General features: G+C 58.9%; 1 protein-coding gene across 3 annotated transcripts in view; it reads left to right on the top strand.

The window, feature by feature from the left end:
- PRDM16 (PR/SET domain 16) overlaps positions 1 to 18,748 on the top strand; it is a 364,845-nt gene that overhangs the window by 340,081 nt on the left and 6,016 nt on the right. For all 3 annotated transcript variants that reach the window (XM_007980873.3, XM_073007915.1, XM_073007914.1), the window contains exons 9-14: positions 633 to 2,049; positions 4,013 to 4,100; positions 7,339 to 7,508; positions 8,178 to 8,255; positions 14,942 to 15,111; positions 15,385 to 15,559. In XM_007980873.3, coding sequence (XP_007979064.1) covers positions 633 to 2,049; positions 4,013 to 4,100; positions 7,339 to 7,508; positions 8,178 to 8,255; positions 14,942 to 15,111; positions 15,385 to 15,559 — 2,098 coding nt within the window. The remainder of the gene's footprint in view (positions 1 to 632; positions 2,050 to 4,012; positions 4,101 to 7,338; positions 7,509 to 8,177; positions 8,256 to 14,941; positions 15,112 to 15,384; positions 15,560 to 18,748) is intronic.

The raw sequence follows: 18,748 nt of genomic DNA, 5'->3' as shown, positions 1-18,748 counted from the left end.
TACAGAAGTGAGGACAAAAGCAGGGCAGTCCCTGAGCCAGCTTGCCCTGAATCCACTGATGGGGTGGCAGACACCATCACATGCCTTCACTTTGCCCGTGCCCCACCCTGGGGAGCAGGCTCGCCTTCCCCAGGGACTTCTGAAAATCTTGGCTCCCAAATTAGCAACACCGTGGGGTAGGAGGGTGGGAACAGCAGTGGCAAGCCCATTCTCCAGCAAAGAAGGTGGAGTCACAGCAGGATCTGTACCAACCGACCCCAGGATCTGTGCTGGTCACTGGAGGCCAGCCTTGGGGTGGGCGCATGCACACTCACATATGTTTCTACATGCTCATGTGTGCGCATGTGTGCACACTCAGACACACACGCTTGCAGAATACACACACACCTGCCCCTATACACACGGACACTTACGCACACAGACACACATGCACCTGCCTGTATATTTGTGTGTATGCACACATATGCACGCACAGTACACACATATCCACCCGTGCACATGCACCCAGACTGCTTCCAGCGCCAGCCCCACCCCTCCAGCGGCTGGGTTTCCCAGCAATCTCATGCGGCATTTTCAGCGGAGTTTCCCCGTCATTTCACGCGGGTTTGTCTTGGCTCCTGCTGATGTTTTAGGTGAGGTCTGCCACAAGTCCTACACGCAGTTCTCCAACCTGTGCCGGCACAAGCGGATGCACGCCGACTGCCGCACGCAGATCAGGTGCAAGGACTGCGGCCAGATGTTCAGCACTACCTCCTCCCTCAACAAGCACCGGCGCTTCTGCGAGGGCAAGAACCATTACACGCCGGGCGGCATCTTCGCCCCGGGCCTGCCCTTGACCCCCAGTCCCATGATGGACAAAACAAAACCCTCCCCCAGCCTCAATCATGCCAGCCTGGGCTTCAACGAGTACTTCCCCTCCAGGCCACACCCAGGGAGCCTGCCCTTCTCCACGGCGCCTCCCGCGTTCCCCGCACTCACCCCCGGCTTCCCGGGCATCTTCCCTCCGTCCTTGTACCCCCGGCCACCTCTGCTACCTCCCACGCCACTGCTCAAGAGCCCCCTGAACCACACCCAGGACGCCAAGCTCCCCAGCCCCCTGGGGAACCCAGCCCTGCCTCTGGTCTCTGCCATCAGCAACAGCAGCCAGGGCACAACGGCAGCTGCAGGGCCCGAGGAGAAGTTCGAGAGCCGCCTGGAGGATTCCTGTGTGGAGAAGCTGAAGACCAGGAGCAGCGACATGTCAGACGGCAGTGACTTTGAGGACGTCAACACCACCACGGGGACCGACCTGGACACGACCACGGGGACGGGCTCAGACCTGGACAGCGATGTGGACAGCGACCCCGACAAGGACAAGGGCAAGGGCAAGTCGGCCGAGGGCCAGCCCGAGTTTGGGGGCGGCTTGGCGCCCCCGGGAGCCCCGAACAGTGTGGCCGAGGTGCCTGTCTTCTATTCCCAGCACTCATTCTTCCCACCACCTGACGAGCAGCTGCTGACGGCAACGGGCGCTGCCGGGGACTCCATCAAGGCCATCGCGTCCATTGCCGAGAAGTACTTTGGCCCCGGCTTCATGGGGATGCAGGAGAAGAAGCTGGGCTCGCTCCCCTACCACTCGGCATTCCCCTTCCAGTTCCTGCCCAACTTTCCCCACTCCCTCTACCCCTTCACGGACCGAGCCCTCGCCCACAACTTGCTGGTCAAGGCCGAGCCAAAGTCACCCCGGGACGCCCTCAAGGTGGGCGGCCCCAGTGCCGAGTGCCCCTTCGATCTCACCACCAAGCCCAAAGACGTGAAGCCCATCCTTCCCATGCCCAAGGGCCCCTCGGCACCCGCATCCAGCGAGGAGCAGCCGCTGGACCTGAGCATCGGCAGCCGGGCCCGCGCCAGCCAGAACGGCGGCGGGCGGGAGCCCCGGAAGAACCACGTCTACGGGGAACGCAAGCTGGGTGTCGGTGAGGGGCTGCCCCAGGTGTGCCCGGCGCGGATGCCCCAGCAGCCCCCGCTCCACTACGCCAAGCCCTCGCCCTTCTTCATGGACCCCATCTACAGGTATTCAGCACCCCAGCTTCACTGGTTCTCCCTGGGGCGGGGCCTCGGCAGTGCTGGGCGGGCTCAGTGCATGGTGGTGTCTCTTTCAAGCTCCTCCAAGGTCGTCCCCTGGCCTTTGCTGACTTCAGGAAGATGCCCCTGTTCTTCGGGGGGTCTGCACCCCTCAGGAGGATGCCTGGCTTGTCTGTTCCTAAGCTAGGTGCCTGGCCCGGGCCGTGTTTGGGAGGCCAGGATGGGTGCTCCTAGACACCTGCGGTTTTCTTGCACTGATGACCACTCAGACATCACACAGCTGGTCTCGAGCCCCTCCTGTCCAGGAACCCCCACCCCCGTCCCAACCCCACCCTTCCCCACTCCTCTCTCCAGCTGTCGTCTCTGGTCCAGATCTCCCCAGCCCCCACCTGCAGAAGTCAGAGGGGCCTGGGCTGAGTGCTTCCTGCCCCTCCTGGTGCGCTCCTGCCCCTGGAGCCACAGAAGCAGGGGGGGTGGGGAGGGGTCATCTTTCTGGAGGCCCAGGGGAATCAGAGAAGGAGCCAATGGTCCCTGGAGGGGAGAAGGAGGCCGGGAGGAAGCAAGCACTGGGGGGTTTTCTAGTTTTCTAGACCCCAGTTTCCCATGTCTCTGATGCCCCTCCTGGGGAGAGGCGAGTTTAATACACTCCCTGATTTCTGGGCAGGTTTGCCCCTCCCTAGAATGCAGGTGGGTTGGGAGAGTAGGGCCAGGCTTGGAGAGGGGGTCCTAATGCCACCAGCACCACCTCTCCCTGTGCTCTCCGCTTCACCATGTAAGGAGACAGGCAGGCAACCCTGAGCAAGTCCCGTCCGAATAAAGCAAAAGCGGCCAGTCCTAGACATGCTGGGGGTGCTGGGTCTCGGAGCGGGGTGGCAGATTTACCAAAGCGTTCTCAGTGACGGGAAAGAGTTTCCCAAATCTAACCCTCAGACCAGGCAGACAGAGAAGAGCAGGCCGCCTTCAAGAGCCGCCAGGCCAAAGGAGGGCCAGCGGATGGCTCTGCCTGCCACCTCTGTTTACCACAGGAGATTTGTATTGTGATTCAATGAACGGGCTTGTCACCGGCATCTGGTTAAGGTTCTGGAGCTGTAACCTCCAGCAGCCCTGGAGGGTGTTTAGACAGGCCCCTGTCCGGGCGCCACAGGAAGCCCCTGGTGACCTCCCCAGGACAGAAACCTGCTGGTCACTCACGTTCATCAGCACACACGGGCAGCACGCCCATGTGTGCCAAGGGCTGAGTCAGGGAAGGAGGGGAGGAGGCCTTGAGCCTCCAGTGTGAGCCACGCTGTGCTGTGAACAGGTCCAGGGACCCCCGTCAGAGTGGTCCCCACTCATGCAGGGCTGACTGGCCAGTTAGCGGGAGGGAGGCTGGGGTGCACAGGGCCTTCAGAGAAGACTCCAGCTGTGTGCACTTAGTACCCAGGACATGCAGGGTTGCTGGCAGTGGAGGCTTAGTACCCAGGACATGCAGGAGTGCTAGCAATGAGGGCTTAGTACCCATGACATGCAGGGGTGCTGGCAATGAGGGCTTAGTACCCATGACATGCAGGGGTGCTGGCAGTGGGGGCTTAGTACCCATGACATACAGGAGTGCTGGCAGTGGGGGCTTAGTACCCATGACATGCAGGGGTGCTGGCAGCCAGGGGTCTTTGAAGGCCCTCAAGGGGAACTTGGAGGTGTGGGAGGTATCTGGGAACCACCGAGGAAGAGTGTTCAGGGGCAAGTGGTAACAGGGAGGGTCCGTCTAGGGGTGCAGGTGGGCTGGGCCCCCGACATCCCCAAGGCCCACAGAGGAGTCTGGTCAAAGTTGGGGCAGTCCCAGCGAGGCCCACACCATGGCCTTGTGACTGGCCAGGCATATGGACAGGTGGGGTGGGCAGCTCGGCGGGGCGGGTGGCTCGGCGGGGCCGGCGGCTCGGTGGGGTACGTAACCCTCTGTGCTGTTGTCCAGCAGGGTAGAAAAGCGGAAGGTCACGGACCCCGTGGGAGCCCTGAAGGAGAAGTACCTGCGGCCGTCCCCGCTGCTCTTCCACCCCCAGGTACGTCCTCAGTGCAGGCCAGGGCGCCCTGTAACCCACACGCCAGTGGCCCCACCGCCCGGCTGCTGAGGCTCAGCGGCCAGCCTGGAGCCTGAGTTCCCATCCAGGCCACACCACGCACAGACGCCCTCAAAGGCAGAGAAGGATTCTCCTCGTGGCCCCTCAGGTCACTGTAGGCTGGAGAGGCTGAGGACTGAGAGCGATTCTCACGGGGCCGCCCCAGGGACCTCTCTGACCCCTGGCTCGGGGCTCCAGGAGGGAGAAGGAGCTTCACTGGAGTCGTGGGCAGAGCCTGGAGGACCGAGGGCAGGGATTGTGACTGAGGGGAGCAGCCTCAGGTGGCAGCCCCAGGACACAGCGTGGGCGCTCTCTCCGGGGTGCACAGGACCTGAGTGTGTTCAAATGGACCAGAAGAGAGGAAGGGCCTGAGCATGCAGAGAGGGGCATGGAGCCAGGCCCCAGGGAGGTGGTGGGCAGGGGGTCTGGAAAGAGACCCAGAGGGCCCCCCAGTCCGGACAGGCGGGTGCAGACCCTGCCAGGCCTGGAGTCGCTCCTGCCTGCCCCTGAGGCCACATCCTGGGAGCAAAATAGTGGGTGGGCAGCATGGCCAGGGCAGAGTCTCCCCAGTCACCTGTCCCCTACTGACTTGGTCTCATTGCTGGGAGCCTGGCCCCTTCCGCAGGGCCGTGGGCTGCACCTGGAGGGCTACACTCTGGTGGTGGCTCAGTGGCCCTGGTCCTAACAGACCGCAGATCAGGCCGGGGCATTGTTCTGTTTCTCAGCCTTCCCCACCGTGAACAGGGTCCCCCACCCCCAGTTTGTGAAACCTGCGCCCAGGCTGAGCCCGCCGTGGACGGGGCCCCCCACCCCCGGTTTGTGAAACCTGCGCCCAAGCTGAGTTCACAGCTAAACTTAGTGCCTCCCATTGTTTCCCCGGGGCCGTGGAGTTTGGTTAATAACTTCCCCTGATTTTCTTCGGGATGGGCTGGAAAGAGCCACGAGCCAGCCAGGCGCATCCTGTGTTTGTGTTTGTGCGGGGATCGAGGCCGGGAATATCTGATTGGGCGGAACAAGCCGGGCAGGAGAGGCCCACCCAGGCCCGAGGAAGGGAGCCTGGCGGGGGGCAGCTGCCATTGTCCCTCCTGCCTGCTGTCCCCACAGGCCTGCCACCCCCGCTGCCTGTCCCTGCAGCCCGGAGCCAGGAGGTGGGGGTGGGAAGAGAGAGATGACTAATAAGTCACCAAATGGTCTAAGGTTGGGCCATCACTCGAGCAGAAGGCACCAGTTACTAACGGCCTTGACAAAGCCCAGGAGGCCATGACTGTGCGGAGACCTCAGTCCCGCTGCTCCGGGCTGCGGATGGGCTGGTGAGGTCCACTGGATGGCTCAGAGAGCAAAGCAGCTTCCATCTGCCCATCACTGGTTCTCATCGAGATGAGAACATGCCTGCCTCCCAGAGGCGGGAGAAACCTGACCTCCACAACCTGGGTGGGGCTGGAAGGGGCCAGAGGGGAGGCCTCGGCCACTGTGGACGGACACAGGTTTCTACTTGTTCATTTCTTTCTGGGTATTTTTATTGTTGCCAGTCAGTTGTTCCCCAAATAGCAAAACGTCCCCACCACGAAGTCATGTGATCTCCAGGAGCATTTGTAGAAAGCCCTCTGCTCCCTACCATCAGTGGTTGGATAAGTCCCTGGCAAGCAGGTCTCCGAAAAGCTGAGTGCCAGGCACTCGGACTCTGAGAGGCCCCAGCTGTGTGACGGGATAGTTTTGTTTGCCAGTGGGCAGCCAGGGCCAGGGTCTTGCTGTAAATGGGCAGGTCACCCCCATGGAGCTGGCTCTGAGCATTGCCCAGAGGCAGCAAGCCCCACATGAGGACCCTGGATGAGGCAGGTCCCCACCTGCCCTTCTCCTCACCCCCACACCCATTCTGTGGAGACTGGGTGCCAAGAACCCACACCCTGGCCAGTTCCTCCCAGTGACACCAGCACCTGGGGAACCCCAAGCTCTCCCTTCCCTCTGCATCTCTATCAGTTCCTGCCTCACCCTTGCCCTCCCTCACCATCCCCTTCTCTGGGAGCTCCCAGGGGAGGCGGGCTATGAAAATACCTGTTTAGCAAAGGTGTCTGGAGGGCCCTGTGAGTCAGGCATTGGGCCCTGGGAATGCTGGCCCCACCTTCAGCAGGTTGGGGGTGTGGTGCGGAGGCCCTGGGTTTGTTCCCTGTGTTGCCTTTTGCTACCCCTCAGGGGATGATGAACACTCTTCCTTTTCAGCCCCTACGCAGCCCCCTACAGGGCCTGGCACACAGCAGGTATCACAGCCCGTCTCCTTCTCCACTGGGAGCTACTCCTTATCTTCAAAGGGAAAAGGAACTGGGAGAGGCGGGGCTGACACTGAGCAGCTCCATCAGCCCAGCCCCTCCCCTCTCCTGTCACTATTGTCGGAGACCTCAGTGGGGCCGGGACAGTCTGGTATTCTGATCAGAGCTCTGCCCACTGGGTGAAAATGACCAATCCCATGCTTCCACTCTCCTAATCGAGCAAGCCCTGGGCATCTTCAGGGAGCAGAGAGGCAGCTCCTATTGCCCATATCAAATTGCCCTGTGTCATGTGACATTTGGCGTTATTATTTTGAATATTTCCTTTGTGGGATTAAGTCTTAAAGAGGCTGTGGAATTCCTTAGAACTTTGCCTGCAATTATGGCATGCCACCACGTGGTGGCAGTGGTTGGGCAGGCCCACAATCTATGTTTTAAACTGAGATTCAGGTTGCTATTTTAATTTTTCAAGACTAAAAAATAAAATGTTTGATGTTAAACTAAATGTAATTCTGCATTTAACCCAAACTAGCCAACCAGAAGTGCTGGCCAGGAGTCAAGTCAGCTGGGCATTTTGCCGGCCTGGGTCAGATAAGGGATAATCATAAACATCAGCTATCCATTTCACTCAGGTCCTGCCCAAACCAGGCAGTGAGGCTGGTGGCTAAAGGTCAGTTTCAGCTCCTGCAGGCAAGACCTTAAACTACAAATGAGGGACTCAGGGAAGAACAAGAGCAGGGCTGGCACAGAAAGGTGTAAGAATCCAACCCAGGGTCCAAGAAGATACTAGGAGACCATTGCTTCCAGTGCCCACCTGAGCACCCTAAGATATGCTGTTGTACAGAACCCCCAGCAGTGCGTGCCCTTGAAAACAGATGAGAGTCAGCTGAGTCCATAACCTCCCACTCTTATGCCTACAGATGTCAGCCATAGAGACCATGACGGAGAAGCTAGAGAGCTTTGCAGCCATGAAGGCCGACTCGGGCAGCTCCCTGCAGCCCCTCCCCCACCACCCCTTCAACTTCCGGTCCCCACCCCCAACGCTTTCTGATCCCATCCTCAGGAAGGGCAAGGAACGATACACGTGCAGGTGAGGGGCACTAGGGTGCTGCTGGGACAGCCCTGTTGGGGCTCAAATGCTACACCTGTGGCTGTGAACTTATGCTTCCAGGAAAAACTCAGAGTCCTGGCCACAGGAAAGCACAGCACCGTAATCAGTTGGTTATATGCTTGAGGTCATGCTTTGCAAATAAGTGACATGGGTGGCCTCCCCTGCCTCACGCCATGCTGTGCTCATGTGAGCTCAAGAAAATGCAACTTCAGCCCAGCTTAAACTGGGAAGGCTGGGGCTTGGGTGTGCTGGTCAGTGACTAACCTCAGCACTTGGAGGGATGGGCAGTCCAGTGCTACAACCTCAGCCGATTTCTGCAGTGTCAGGATGACACCCTCCCAGCCACCCTGTGCTGGTACAGGCCCATCCAAGTCTGTTGGAGCCTGTGCTGTCCAATGCCAGACTGAGGGGCCAGGTTGCTTCAGGGGGCAGGGGCTGATCTGTCTACTCCTGTGGCCCATGGCAGGCTGCTCTGTAACCGAGGCTGGGCTTCAGGGCTGTAGAAGAGACTGAAACTGGGATGCTGGGATGGGCCCACCTGTGCATCAGGTGTGAGACCCCGAGCATTAGCATGAAACCATTTCTGGGAAACGGCCTTGTGAACCCACCCTAATCCTCCCTCACCCTTCCCACCTCCCTCCACCCCAGGTACTGTGGGAAGATCTTCCCCAGATCAGCCAATCTCACCAGACACCTGAGGACGCACACTGGGGAGCAGCCGTACAGGTAGGTGCCACCCGAGCCGGGTGTGGGGCGGGGCCGCCTGCCTCCGTGCACTGCTGACCCACTTCTAGGAGTCAGTGTGCCCTTCCCAGGGCTCTCTGCTGGAGTGAGCAGGCATGGGCAGGGCCGGGCACTCAATTCTGGTCACTTTGGCCCTCCCCTCCTGGTCTCACCAGGATGTTGTGAGGATGAGGCAGGAGGTGCCCAGGAACCTTCTAGAAGGCATCTGCTGGCTCTCGAAGATGTGAGGGAGCAGCTCTCCACCCACCCTAGGGTGTCCATTGGGACAGGGGATCCCCATCAGAGCAGGGCTGAGCAGAGCCACGGCCCAGAGGGTCCACATGGAAGAAAACCTCAGCTTCCCCACCCCAGCCCAACTCCGTTCATCTCACGACGGCTGTAGCTGCCCCCACACCCCCACCCCTGGTGGGCTAGGTAGTCAGCTAAAGGCAGGATGGGACTCTGTGCAAATGTGAGCCCCCACCCCCCACTTGGAGCCCACCAGGGATTCCAAGGGGTCCCAGGGACAGCCTGGAAGGGAAGCGGTGCATCTGATTCCAGGATCCCCCTGTGCTCCTCTCACTTGAGGAGCCGGCTGCCACCTGCAGAGAAGCAGTCACACAGCTCATCAGGATGGGGAAGGCATTGAATTTGGGGCTCACAACAGCCTCCCAACAGGCTTGTCATCCCGTTTCAAAGATGAGGGGCCCGAGGCTCAGAGATGTCCCATGAATCACCAGGGTCAGTGCCTGGGAGTGGGCATTTTAAGCAAGAGCCCCAGACAATGGTAACTGGGAGGCGAAGGAGGAAACGCTGGTTTTCTGCCAAGGTTGGTTTAGTGACACATGCAGGGTGTGTCTGTTCACAGAGGCCATTGGGGATAAAGAGTGTTTCACACGACTTAAGTTGACAGCGTAAGATTTCTGTCCTATGGCCACACAGAGCTAGAGGGACCACATGATAATGCAAGTACTGGGGACTCCGTTTGTGTCTCCATCCCTGGGGAGGGAGACCAGCTGAGGCACCTGTGCATGTTTTGGTCACTGACCCCCACTCTGAGACAGAGCAAGCATCCCCAGCTGCTCCAGGGCTGTGACCCAACTTGCAGGGTAAATGACAGCTCATACTACTTATAGGTCATCTGTTCAATGCTCACAGCCCTCCCCAACTCACAGGCCCCTCTTGCCCACCCTTCAAAAAATAGTGACTTACAATTTAACAAAGGCTAGCAACAGAAAGATTTATTTGGTCTGGTCCCCTCCCAGAAAATGAGCTGTGTGTTTTTTCTGTAATGAGAGCCGACTTCTGGACAGCGTTGTGTGCTAAGAGCCCCTAGAGGGTCGGGGTGGTGTTTATAGAAGAATTTAATTATCATTGATTTCTTTTGCTCTCTCCAGTCTGTGAGTTTCGACTTTGGTAACAATAATTGCTTTGCAAGTTTGTGTTGCAAATCCTGACTTTATCTGGCTCAAGGCAGGTCTGTGCCGAGGGGTTTGGAGCGTGTAGCTTTCCTTTTGATACCACTGGCTTTGATAATCTGGTTTCTGGACTGGCTTTGATAATCAGAAGGATTTTAAGTTGGAGGAGGGAAAGTGCCAGCCATCCCCAGAAGCCCGCCAAGAGGAGCCCAAGCCCCCCATGCCCACCCCAGTGTGAGCCCCTTCCCGGTGCCAGCACCCATGCGTGTGCCCACCGCATGTGCGTATGTGTGTGCCCTGGAGAGGTCGGGCTGACGCAGCCCCACGCAAGCAGGAGGAAGCGGGCTTCTCATGGGTTGCCTAGAGCGATCGGGTAATCAAACCAGATGACATTGGAAGCCTCTTCCGTTTAGGTCCTTGCCTCAAATGACCTGAAATCATTCAGAATGTGTTTCAAAACCCTGAGGTAGGGAACGTAGAGCCTTTGGTGCACCAAATACATTTCCTAGAGGTAACTTGGCCCCTAGCTTCTCCTGGCCTCGAGGTTTTTGAGTGAAGTGGGAAGGTGAGATTCAGTTAATGCCACTCTTATTTCTTAAAAATAAAAATAAAGCATGTAGGCTTTGTGGGATTTGGGTTGGAGAAGCATAAACATTGAAATGGGAATGGGGAAGGGGGCTGCTCCTTGGTCTTCATCCTGACGGCCGGCCTGGAGGTCTCTCTGGGATGATGCCCAGTGGAGCCTGGAGTCACACCCTGGATGCGAGCCTGCTCGAGCTGCCCAGGACTCCTGCCGGGACCCGAGATTCCCGCCTCAGGGCTGCTGGCTCCCTGGTCTGCCGTGTGCTTCCGTCATCCCCCCAGGCTCAGTCCTGCCTTCTGTGTGAAGCTGGAGCGTGCAAGGGCAGCAGAGTTGTGCTTCCATTGGGGGCTGCAGGTGGCCCCTGCCTGTCCTTTCCTTTTTAGTTTTATTTTTATGGCTGGGTTTCAAAATACGTTCTTTCTTCCTCTTCCCTCCCTTTTACAGTCACCAAAAGCAGTTCCCCCTGTAGTGGTTGCGGGAGACCCCACTGGATCCCAGGAAGGATGCCGCTGCCCAGGGCTCAGGGGCTCGGGCACCCTGGCCACCTCCCCTTGACCTGCCCATGCTCTGTTGTCCCCCTGCCGATGGCTTCCCTGGGAGTGCGGCAGGCACTGTCACAGCAAGGTCCTCTCAAGGCCTTCCGCAGTGCGCTGGGGCCAGGCTACCCTGCACGTTCTCCTTCCTTTTGGAGCTCACAGGCGTGTTATTTTACACAGTGAGGCCATCAATTTCACCGGCCGCTTGTCAGCTTATTTACAGTGCAGACCCCAGCTGCTCGGAGAACTCTGCTCCCTTGCAGCCCTGGGCTCACGGCTCCCCTAAATTTCAAATGGACTTCTCTCTCTGGGCCATTTATTTAGATTAGAAGCAAGAGAGGGCCACGTTCAGGGCTCTCCGCAACCAAATGGAACGAACAGCCCCGTCCGTGGCTCTCCCCGGCCCCAGAACTTCACACAAGGGACTTGCTCTCCAGTTTCATGAACAAGCTTCTTTTCCAATCCCGTTTCTCACCTCGGATCCCCAGTTGCGGGGTTTACGCAGCAGCCGTTAGGTGGAGTTTCTGCAAAGGTCGCTGCATTTCCAAAGAAACCAGGAACTGAATGAGCTGTGTGTGAGCACACATTCAGACAGATAAGCAGACACACTGGCAGGCAGACAGGTAGGCAGACAGACAGGCAGACGGGCAGACGGACAGGCAGACAGACGGGCAGACAGGCAGACAGGCAGGAAAACAGGCAAAAAGCAGACAGACAGACTGGTAGGTGGACAGATAGGTAGGGCGGACAGGCAGGAAGACAGACAGACAGGCAGACAGACAGGCAGGTGGACAGACAGGCAAGTGGACAGACAGACAGGCAAACAGGCAAGAAGGCAGACAGGTAGGCAGACAGACAGATGGACAGACAGGCAGGCAGACAGACAGGAAGGCAGACAGGCAGGGTGGACAGGCAGGAAGGCAGACAGACAGGTAGGCAGACAGACAGATGAACAGACAGGCAGACAGACTGGCAGGCAGGCAGACAATCAGGCAGGCAGACAGACTGGGCTGCGTCCACATGCCAGAGGGGCACATGGCCCCAGCTGGGTGGGAAGCCTCTGGCTGGGCAGGGCCTGAATTTGCATCTGGGCTGGAGATGCAGGGTCCAGTGTGTTCTTTCTCGGCAGTCTGTCAGCCTCAAAAGCAGGGCGGTCCCAGCGCCGGGCACCACCATTCCAGTCTAAGGATGTATCAGGGTGGAGGATGTGAGAAAATGCATTCGGGGGTGTAAAATCCCTCCTTTCCCGGAGATCGTGTGGGACATGTCGGGTAGGGGGGCACCCAAGCATCTCCATCTCAGCTGCCGAAAGGGCTCCATCCTCGACCTTACTTTGTGTGAGTTCACAGGCCGAGTAAAACAAAACTGCAGCACTGCCCAGGGCAGGCTTTGTGGATGGCTGGTACAAGCCAGGGCGCTGCCTGTCGCTGGGCTGCGGGAGGAGAGGCTGGGACCTGGGTACCTGGAGGCAGCTCAGCTGACCTGGGGAGGAGCAGGGGCTCCCAGAGAAGCCCACAGGCCGGGCCCCTGGGTTCAGGAGCAGAGAAGGTTGAGGGTCACTTCGGGGGAGCTTGGGGACTTCCATCACAAATGGTTCTTTGCCTGTCTCCCGTGGAAGAGGCCCGAGTGAGCCTGACCTCTGGCAATGGTTGGAAGATTCGGGAACTGAGTGGGTGAAGCCTCAGGGCAGCGCCAGGGGCGAAGTGGGTGGGACGTGGAAATGCCATGGCCAAGTGTGGGAGAGGAGGGCCCTTCTCCCGGGACTGCCTCCATTCTCTAGAGGACCCATTATCAGACAGACTTCCTGGGTTCTACCAGGCAGCCTGGGGAGCCGGTGAGACTGGCAGGCTCTGAGATTCCAAGGACAGTTTCTCACGGCCACAGCCCCTCCGTGTGGGGAATGCTGAGCTCCTGGGCCCGGAAGGTGCGGGACTGCAGCTTCCTGCCTCGGGGAGGCCCCTGCGGGTGTGTTGATGGCGGTCAGACTCCCTCGCCAGGCTTTTGTGATAGCAAACACCAGTCCAGGCCCCTCCTGTACAGGGCAGCGCCGCGCCGAGAAGGCTGAACCACACAGCCCCTCCCGGTCTGGTAGGCCAGGACTCCCGAGTGTCGCCAGGCACGTCCCCATCCATGTGACAAGGGCACATGACCCGTATGCTGCACTGGAGCGGGCTACCAGCACCAGTCGGGGCAGGGTGGGGCCTCTCGGAGTCCTGTCCTCTGTGGGAACGAAGGCCACTGTGCTTAGAATAGCCACGCCCCCTTCGGGTGAACAAACCCTGCCCAGTCCTGGTGCCTCCACAGAGGCTCCCACAGAGGCCCTGGCCTGGTCTCTGGCTGCTGCCGAGCCCCCCCTGCCAGGATCCTGCCACAGCGGATGGACTTTCTGCGTGCTGTGCCATGGACATCGTGGAGCTTGTTTTGTTTTCAAAATATGAAAATGCACGATCATATAAACAGAATGTTCAAGTGTGTGTGTGCCTCTGGGATCAGATAAGCACCCCTGCGGGCGTTCTGATAGCCAAGAGCGCACACAAATGTGCACACACAGGCGGGGCACACATGCACACGCCAAGCACACACGTGCAACTGAAAACCAAGCAGTCAGGGTTCCCTTCACCGTCGCCCAGCCCAGCCTGTCAGTAAGCCAGCCCTGCCCGCCCCGGGTGCCCCCCAGGGAGGAGGCTGTGTCTTCACAGAGGCAGCGCACGTGCCTCTGCAGAGCTCGTGGGGTTCCTCCTTAGCTCATGCCCAGCTCCCCCTCTTCGTTTCAGGCGTGATTTTCTTGCTGCTCAATGCACGTGTTGCTCAGGCCCCCTAACTCTCAGCCCCACTCTCCAAAATGAGAGCGAACAAGCCTCCCTTTTCCTGCCTGCAGGGTCACCACGTGTGGCTGTGAAGGTCACTCCCAGCGCAAGGGTCCCATGCTGAGGGGGAACCTCCACACACAGCCCTCCTCGATCGCTCGTTATGACGACTTTCCAGCAGCAAAGGGCCTTGCTCTGATAAGCTCAGGGTGTTAGATTAGAGTCCTGCTCTGCCTGATGCTGTGGAGGCCAGATGGAGGAAGGGGGTCTCATCCCAACTTACCCGTGTGCATGGTGCAGGCTGGCTGCAGCCCTGCCCACCCTGGGGGAGTAAAGATAACCCGAGCCCAGAGCTGGCAGTGCTCAAAGGGGCCAGTGTGGTCTTTGTGTCCTTAATAGAGAAGGCAGCCAACAGGTAGCAACCTCCAGGGCAGCCCCCAAGCCCTCCATGAATGGATCGGCAAACTGAGGCTCCAAGTGAGGTGGGGCCTGCCCAGGGGCCCCCAGCCACCTCGAGGGCTGGAGGCGGAAGGTCACAGGGAGCTGGTCTGGGTGCTGGTCTGTGGAAGCCTCCACCTGGGAGACTGGCCTGCTGTGTGTCTTTCCATGGAGCAAGGCCGCCCTCCGGAGGCTGCAAGGAGCACGTCATCCCCGGCGGCCCACCTGCCGGCCCGGGGACCTGGGGGCCAGGGAGAACCAGACAACAGAGGGCGGGAGACGCTGGAAGGTCGGGGGCACCGCCTGCCCAGGGGACATGGGACACACTCCGGGGGGATCCACCACCCACAGAACAGTAGAAGAATAAACCCCTGCTTTTTTCTTTTTCTTTTTTTTTTTTTTGAGACAGAGTCTCTTTCTGTCACCCAGGCTAGAGTGCAGTGGCGCGATCTCAGCTCACTGCAAGCTCCACCTCCCAGGGTCACACCATTCTCCTGCCTCAGCCTCCCGAGTAGCTGGGACTACAGGCACCCACCACCACGCCGGGCTAATTTTTTATATTTTTAGTAGAGACAGGGTTTCACCGTGTCAGCCAGGATAGTCTTGATCTCCTGACCTTGTGATCCGCCCGCCTCGGCCTTCCAAAGTGCTGGGATTACAGGCATGAGTCACTGTGCCCGGCCCTTGAACCCCTACTTCTTGAAGTTGGGGCTGTTTCTAGGGACAGCTTCCCCAGGACGCCTTTGGCTCTCCAGCTGGGAGATCCAGCAGCCTCTGGGACACGGCGGGGCAAAGCTGTGCACGGGGCACGGGGCAGGGACACGAGCTCCCTTCTCCCCACCCTCTGTGGCCCGGCCTGCCAGGCAGAGCCAGAGCCTGCGCTGAGGAGCGCGTGTGCCTCTTCCAGGTGTAAGTACTGCGACCGCTCCTTCAGCATCTCTTCGAACCTCCAGCGGCACGTCCGGAACATCCACAACAAGGAGAAGCCCTTCAAATGCCACCTGTGCAACCGCTGCTTCGGGCAGCAGACCAACCTGGACCGGCACCTCAAGAAGCACGAGCACGAGAACGCACCAGGTGGGCCACCCACACGGTCAGGCCCCACAGAGGGGGAGGGGAAGAGGAGGGGAGAGGGCACCGGGCAGGGAAGAGGGCCACAGACGATACCTCAGGAAGCCAACAGGCACCCCTCAAACCGTAGTCATTCAAGAGAACCCAGAGCTCTCCAGTGTCCCTAAGAAACCTGCCTCCCTAAGAGCACCCCAAGTGTGCACTGTTCGCGGCTGGTTTGCCCCATGGAGGGAGGGGATCACCGAGAGGCCACCGCCTGATGCTCTCTCCCCTCCGCAGTGAGCCAGCATCCCGGGGTCCTCACGAACCACCTGGGGACCAGCGCCTCCTCTCCCACCTCAGAGTCGGACAACCACGCACTTTTAGACGAGAAAGAAGACTCTTATTTCTCAGAAATCAGAAACTTTATTGCCAATAGTGAGATGAACCAAGCATCAACGCGAACAGAGAAACGGTAAGAAAACTATCTCGGGCTGGGCAAGGTCTGGACCCGGCCAACAGCCCTGCATGGCCACCCTCAGAGGACCCCAGCACCAGCCCCTGGCACATCCAGAAAGGCACAGTGGGGGCCTCACCCTCTGTGGGCTCTGGGAACCTGGGGAAGCTGTGCTGTCTGCCTCAGTTCCTCCACCTGGAGAGTCATGAGAGTAAGCACCCCTGGGGTTACTGACCTCACTATTAACAGATATGTGCACAAAACACTAGCCAGGTGACCAAGCCGGCCACAAGTTCAGCTGTGCCTCTGAAACTCGAGGACATTTTGATTTAATCTGAGGCACTAAAAGTTTCCAAACCAAAATGCTTCACCTTGAAATACACACATGCACACACATACACATGTGTACACATGTAATACACATGCATGCTCACACATGCACACACGTATATGCCCCGTGTACATGTACACATTCACAGGCACATATGCACACAGAGATGCACGTGTGTATACATGTGTATACATATGCAGGTGCCCAAATACAGACATGCACGTACACACACACATGTGCATAACATGTGCATGCATAAACATATCTGCATAGATCTGCACACATGCATGTGCACACATGCAAGTACATGCACATGGACAGTGTGTGCACATACACGTGTGACGCACAGTTGTGTGCATACACATAGAGACACATGTACATGCATGTGCGCATGTGCATATAAACACACAGAGCAGCAGAACAAGGGGGGAATTCAGATCCAAGAATATTGGCACGTGCTCTGTGCAACCTGGGATATCAGGGCTCCATGTGCCCCACTTACTCTGGGGGAGCCTTCAGACACCCTAGCAGAGCTGCTTCCTGTGTAAAAGCTAAAGCCAGGCCAGCTGGCAGAGAACCGAAGATGTTCCAAACTCTTAAGAGCCTGAGGGGGTGATCCCTGATTCTACAGAAGGGAAAACAAGGCCCACAGAAGTGAGGTGCCTTGCTCACGCCTAGAACCTGGAGCCAGAGCCCACGCTCTTATCGCACTGGCCATGGGTGGTCTAAGGCTGTGTACCCGCAGGGCCCAGCTCACTCCCTACCACCTCCAGCAGGTGAGGAAGAATCCCCCTGAAACCCGGGCTCCCTAAGAGCCCATCCGCTCCTCCAGGGCAGGGCTGCGTCTTCCTGTCATTGCTTCTAGGAGAGTGGGGGTACCTGGAAAGAGGCGTCCAAGCAATAAACACAGGGAGGCAGCTGGACACTGGCTCTGGCAAAGCCACGTTCCAAATCTGTGCCCCTCCTAGGAAGGTGGGCTCGCCTGTAGGGCCCTCAGCATCTTCTTCCATCAGAGCCCAGGGCAGGCTCAGAGGAGGGGTCGGGGGAGAAGCTGGCCATGGGCCATGGTCCCAAAAGCCTCACCTCCACCCTGCTGCAACCCCACCTGCTCTGCAGCCCCATGGTTGTCCCTGCATTCCCCGCTGGGCTCCAGGAACAACGGCCTGAAGGGAACTCAGCTCTGGCCATGCTGAGACAGCCGCACGGGAGCTATTCGTGTTCCCTGCAGCTGCGTGTCAGACCCATAAGTGCCAAGGGCCAGGCCTTACCTACGCCCCACAGCCCTGTCCCCAGGCATGATCCCCTAAACTGCAGCTCCCAGAGCAAGACCAGGCGAGGAACAGGCGAGGATTCTTCGATGGCATCCTTGCCAGGGTGAGCCCAGGAGCAGGAGTGTGTGCAGAGGCTGAACCACCTGGAGGACAGCAAGGCCCCCATGCCCCAAGCTAGGGCGGCAGCCCGGCCATACTGCAGAAGACCCACCAGGACAGAGGGCTGTCTCCAGGAGAAAGAGGTGTGGCTGGGCCTCCCCATCGCTTTTGCCAAGGCCCACCATGCCCTGCTCCTCACAGCCCTGGGGATGGGGACAAGGGAGGCTCTCAACACCTCAACATATGGGCACAGCTGGCCACAGACCCAGGTCTTCGGAAGGCCCGTCCTGCAGAGGCAAGGTCCCCAGGTCCAACTGGCCTTGTCCCGAGAGCCCCCACGTCACTGTCGAAAATGAGAATAGGGCAAGATGGACATAGGCAGCCAGTCCCTGGGGTGGCGGGGTGTTCCCTGGGCCTCCTGCGGAACCAGCTCCTGCCCTCTGCCGTCAGAAAGGATCCATGCCTGTCAGGCGTCCTGGTCCTGCAGCCCAGCGAACCCCTGAGTTGAATTATGTCCCTCAACATCCCCAGGTGGAAGTCCCAGCCCCCAGCATTTCAGAATGGGACTCTCTTCAGAGATAAGGTCTTTAAGGAGGTATTAAGCAGAGGCCACACTGGAGTAGAGTGGGCCCCAATCCAGCGGCACTGACAGCCTTGAAAAAAGGGAGAACTTGGAGAAAAACACGTGGAGGAGAAGGCCAAGGGAAAACGGAGACGGAGGTCGGGGTGATGTTCCTCCCAGCCAAGAGTCACCTAAGAGGGCCGAGAGTCGCCAAGGATGGCCAAGGAGGGCCAAGGGTCGCCAAGGATGGCCAAGGGTTGCCAAGGATGGCCAAGGAGGGCCAAGGGTCACCTAGGAGAGGCAAAGAAGACCAACGGTTGCCAAGGATGGCCAAGGAGGGCCAAGGGTCGCCAAGGATGGCCAAGGGTCACCAAGGATGACCAAGGAGGGCCAAGGGTCGCCAAGGAGGACCAAGGGTCGCCAAGGATGGCCAAGGAGGGCCAAGGGTCACCTGGGAGAGCCAAAGAAGGCCAAGAGTTGCCAAGGATGGCCAAGGAGGGCCAGCAGCAGCAGGAGCTGGAGAGAGGCCAGGGACAGATTCTCCCCCAGAGTCTTGGAAGGAACCCAGCCTGCCCTCGCCTGGATCTTGGACTTCTGGCCTTCGAGCTATAAAGGCATCCACGGCTGCTGCTTCAGGCCCCCATACTGTGGGGTTTGGTTTGGGCAGCTCTGGGAAACTGATTGTCCTCCCTGTTGGAGCCGAACCAGCCACCAGGCCCTGTTCTGTATCCGAGCCGGACACTCCGCTCCCCAACACTGGAAAGCAAATACTCTGTGCACAGGGGGTGTGCAGCAGACATAAAGAGGGCAAAGCCCCTGTCCCCAGCTGGTGGGGATTCCATGCAAACCCACGTGGGGCCACCAGATGGATCTCACGGCACATGCCCATGTGATGAGCCTGGGCTCTCATCCTGCGCCATCTCATCCCGTCCTCAGAGTGGACA

Source organism: Chlorocebus sabaeus, chromosome 20, assembly GCF_047675955.1.
Source record: "Chlorocebus sabaeus isolate Y175 chromosome 20, mChlSab1.0.hap1, whole genome shotgun sequence".
NCBI lineage: Eukaryota > Metazoa > Chordata > Mammalia > Primates > Cercopithecidae > Chlorocebus > Chlorocebus sabaeus.
Note: the sequence above shows the minus strand (reverse complement) of the source record. Positions and strands in the feature narration are given on the sequence as shown.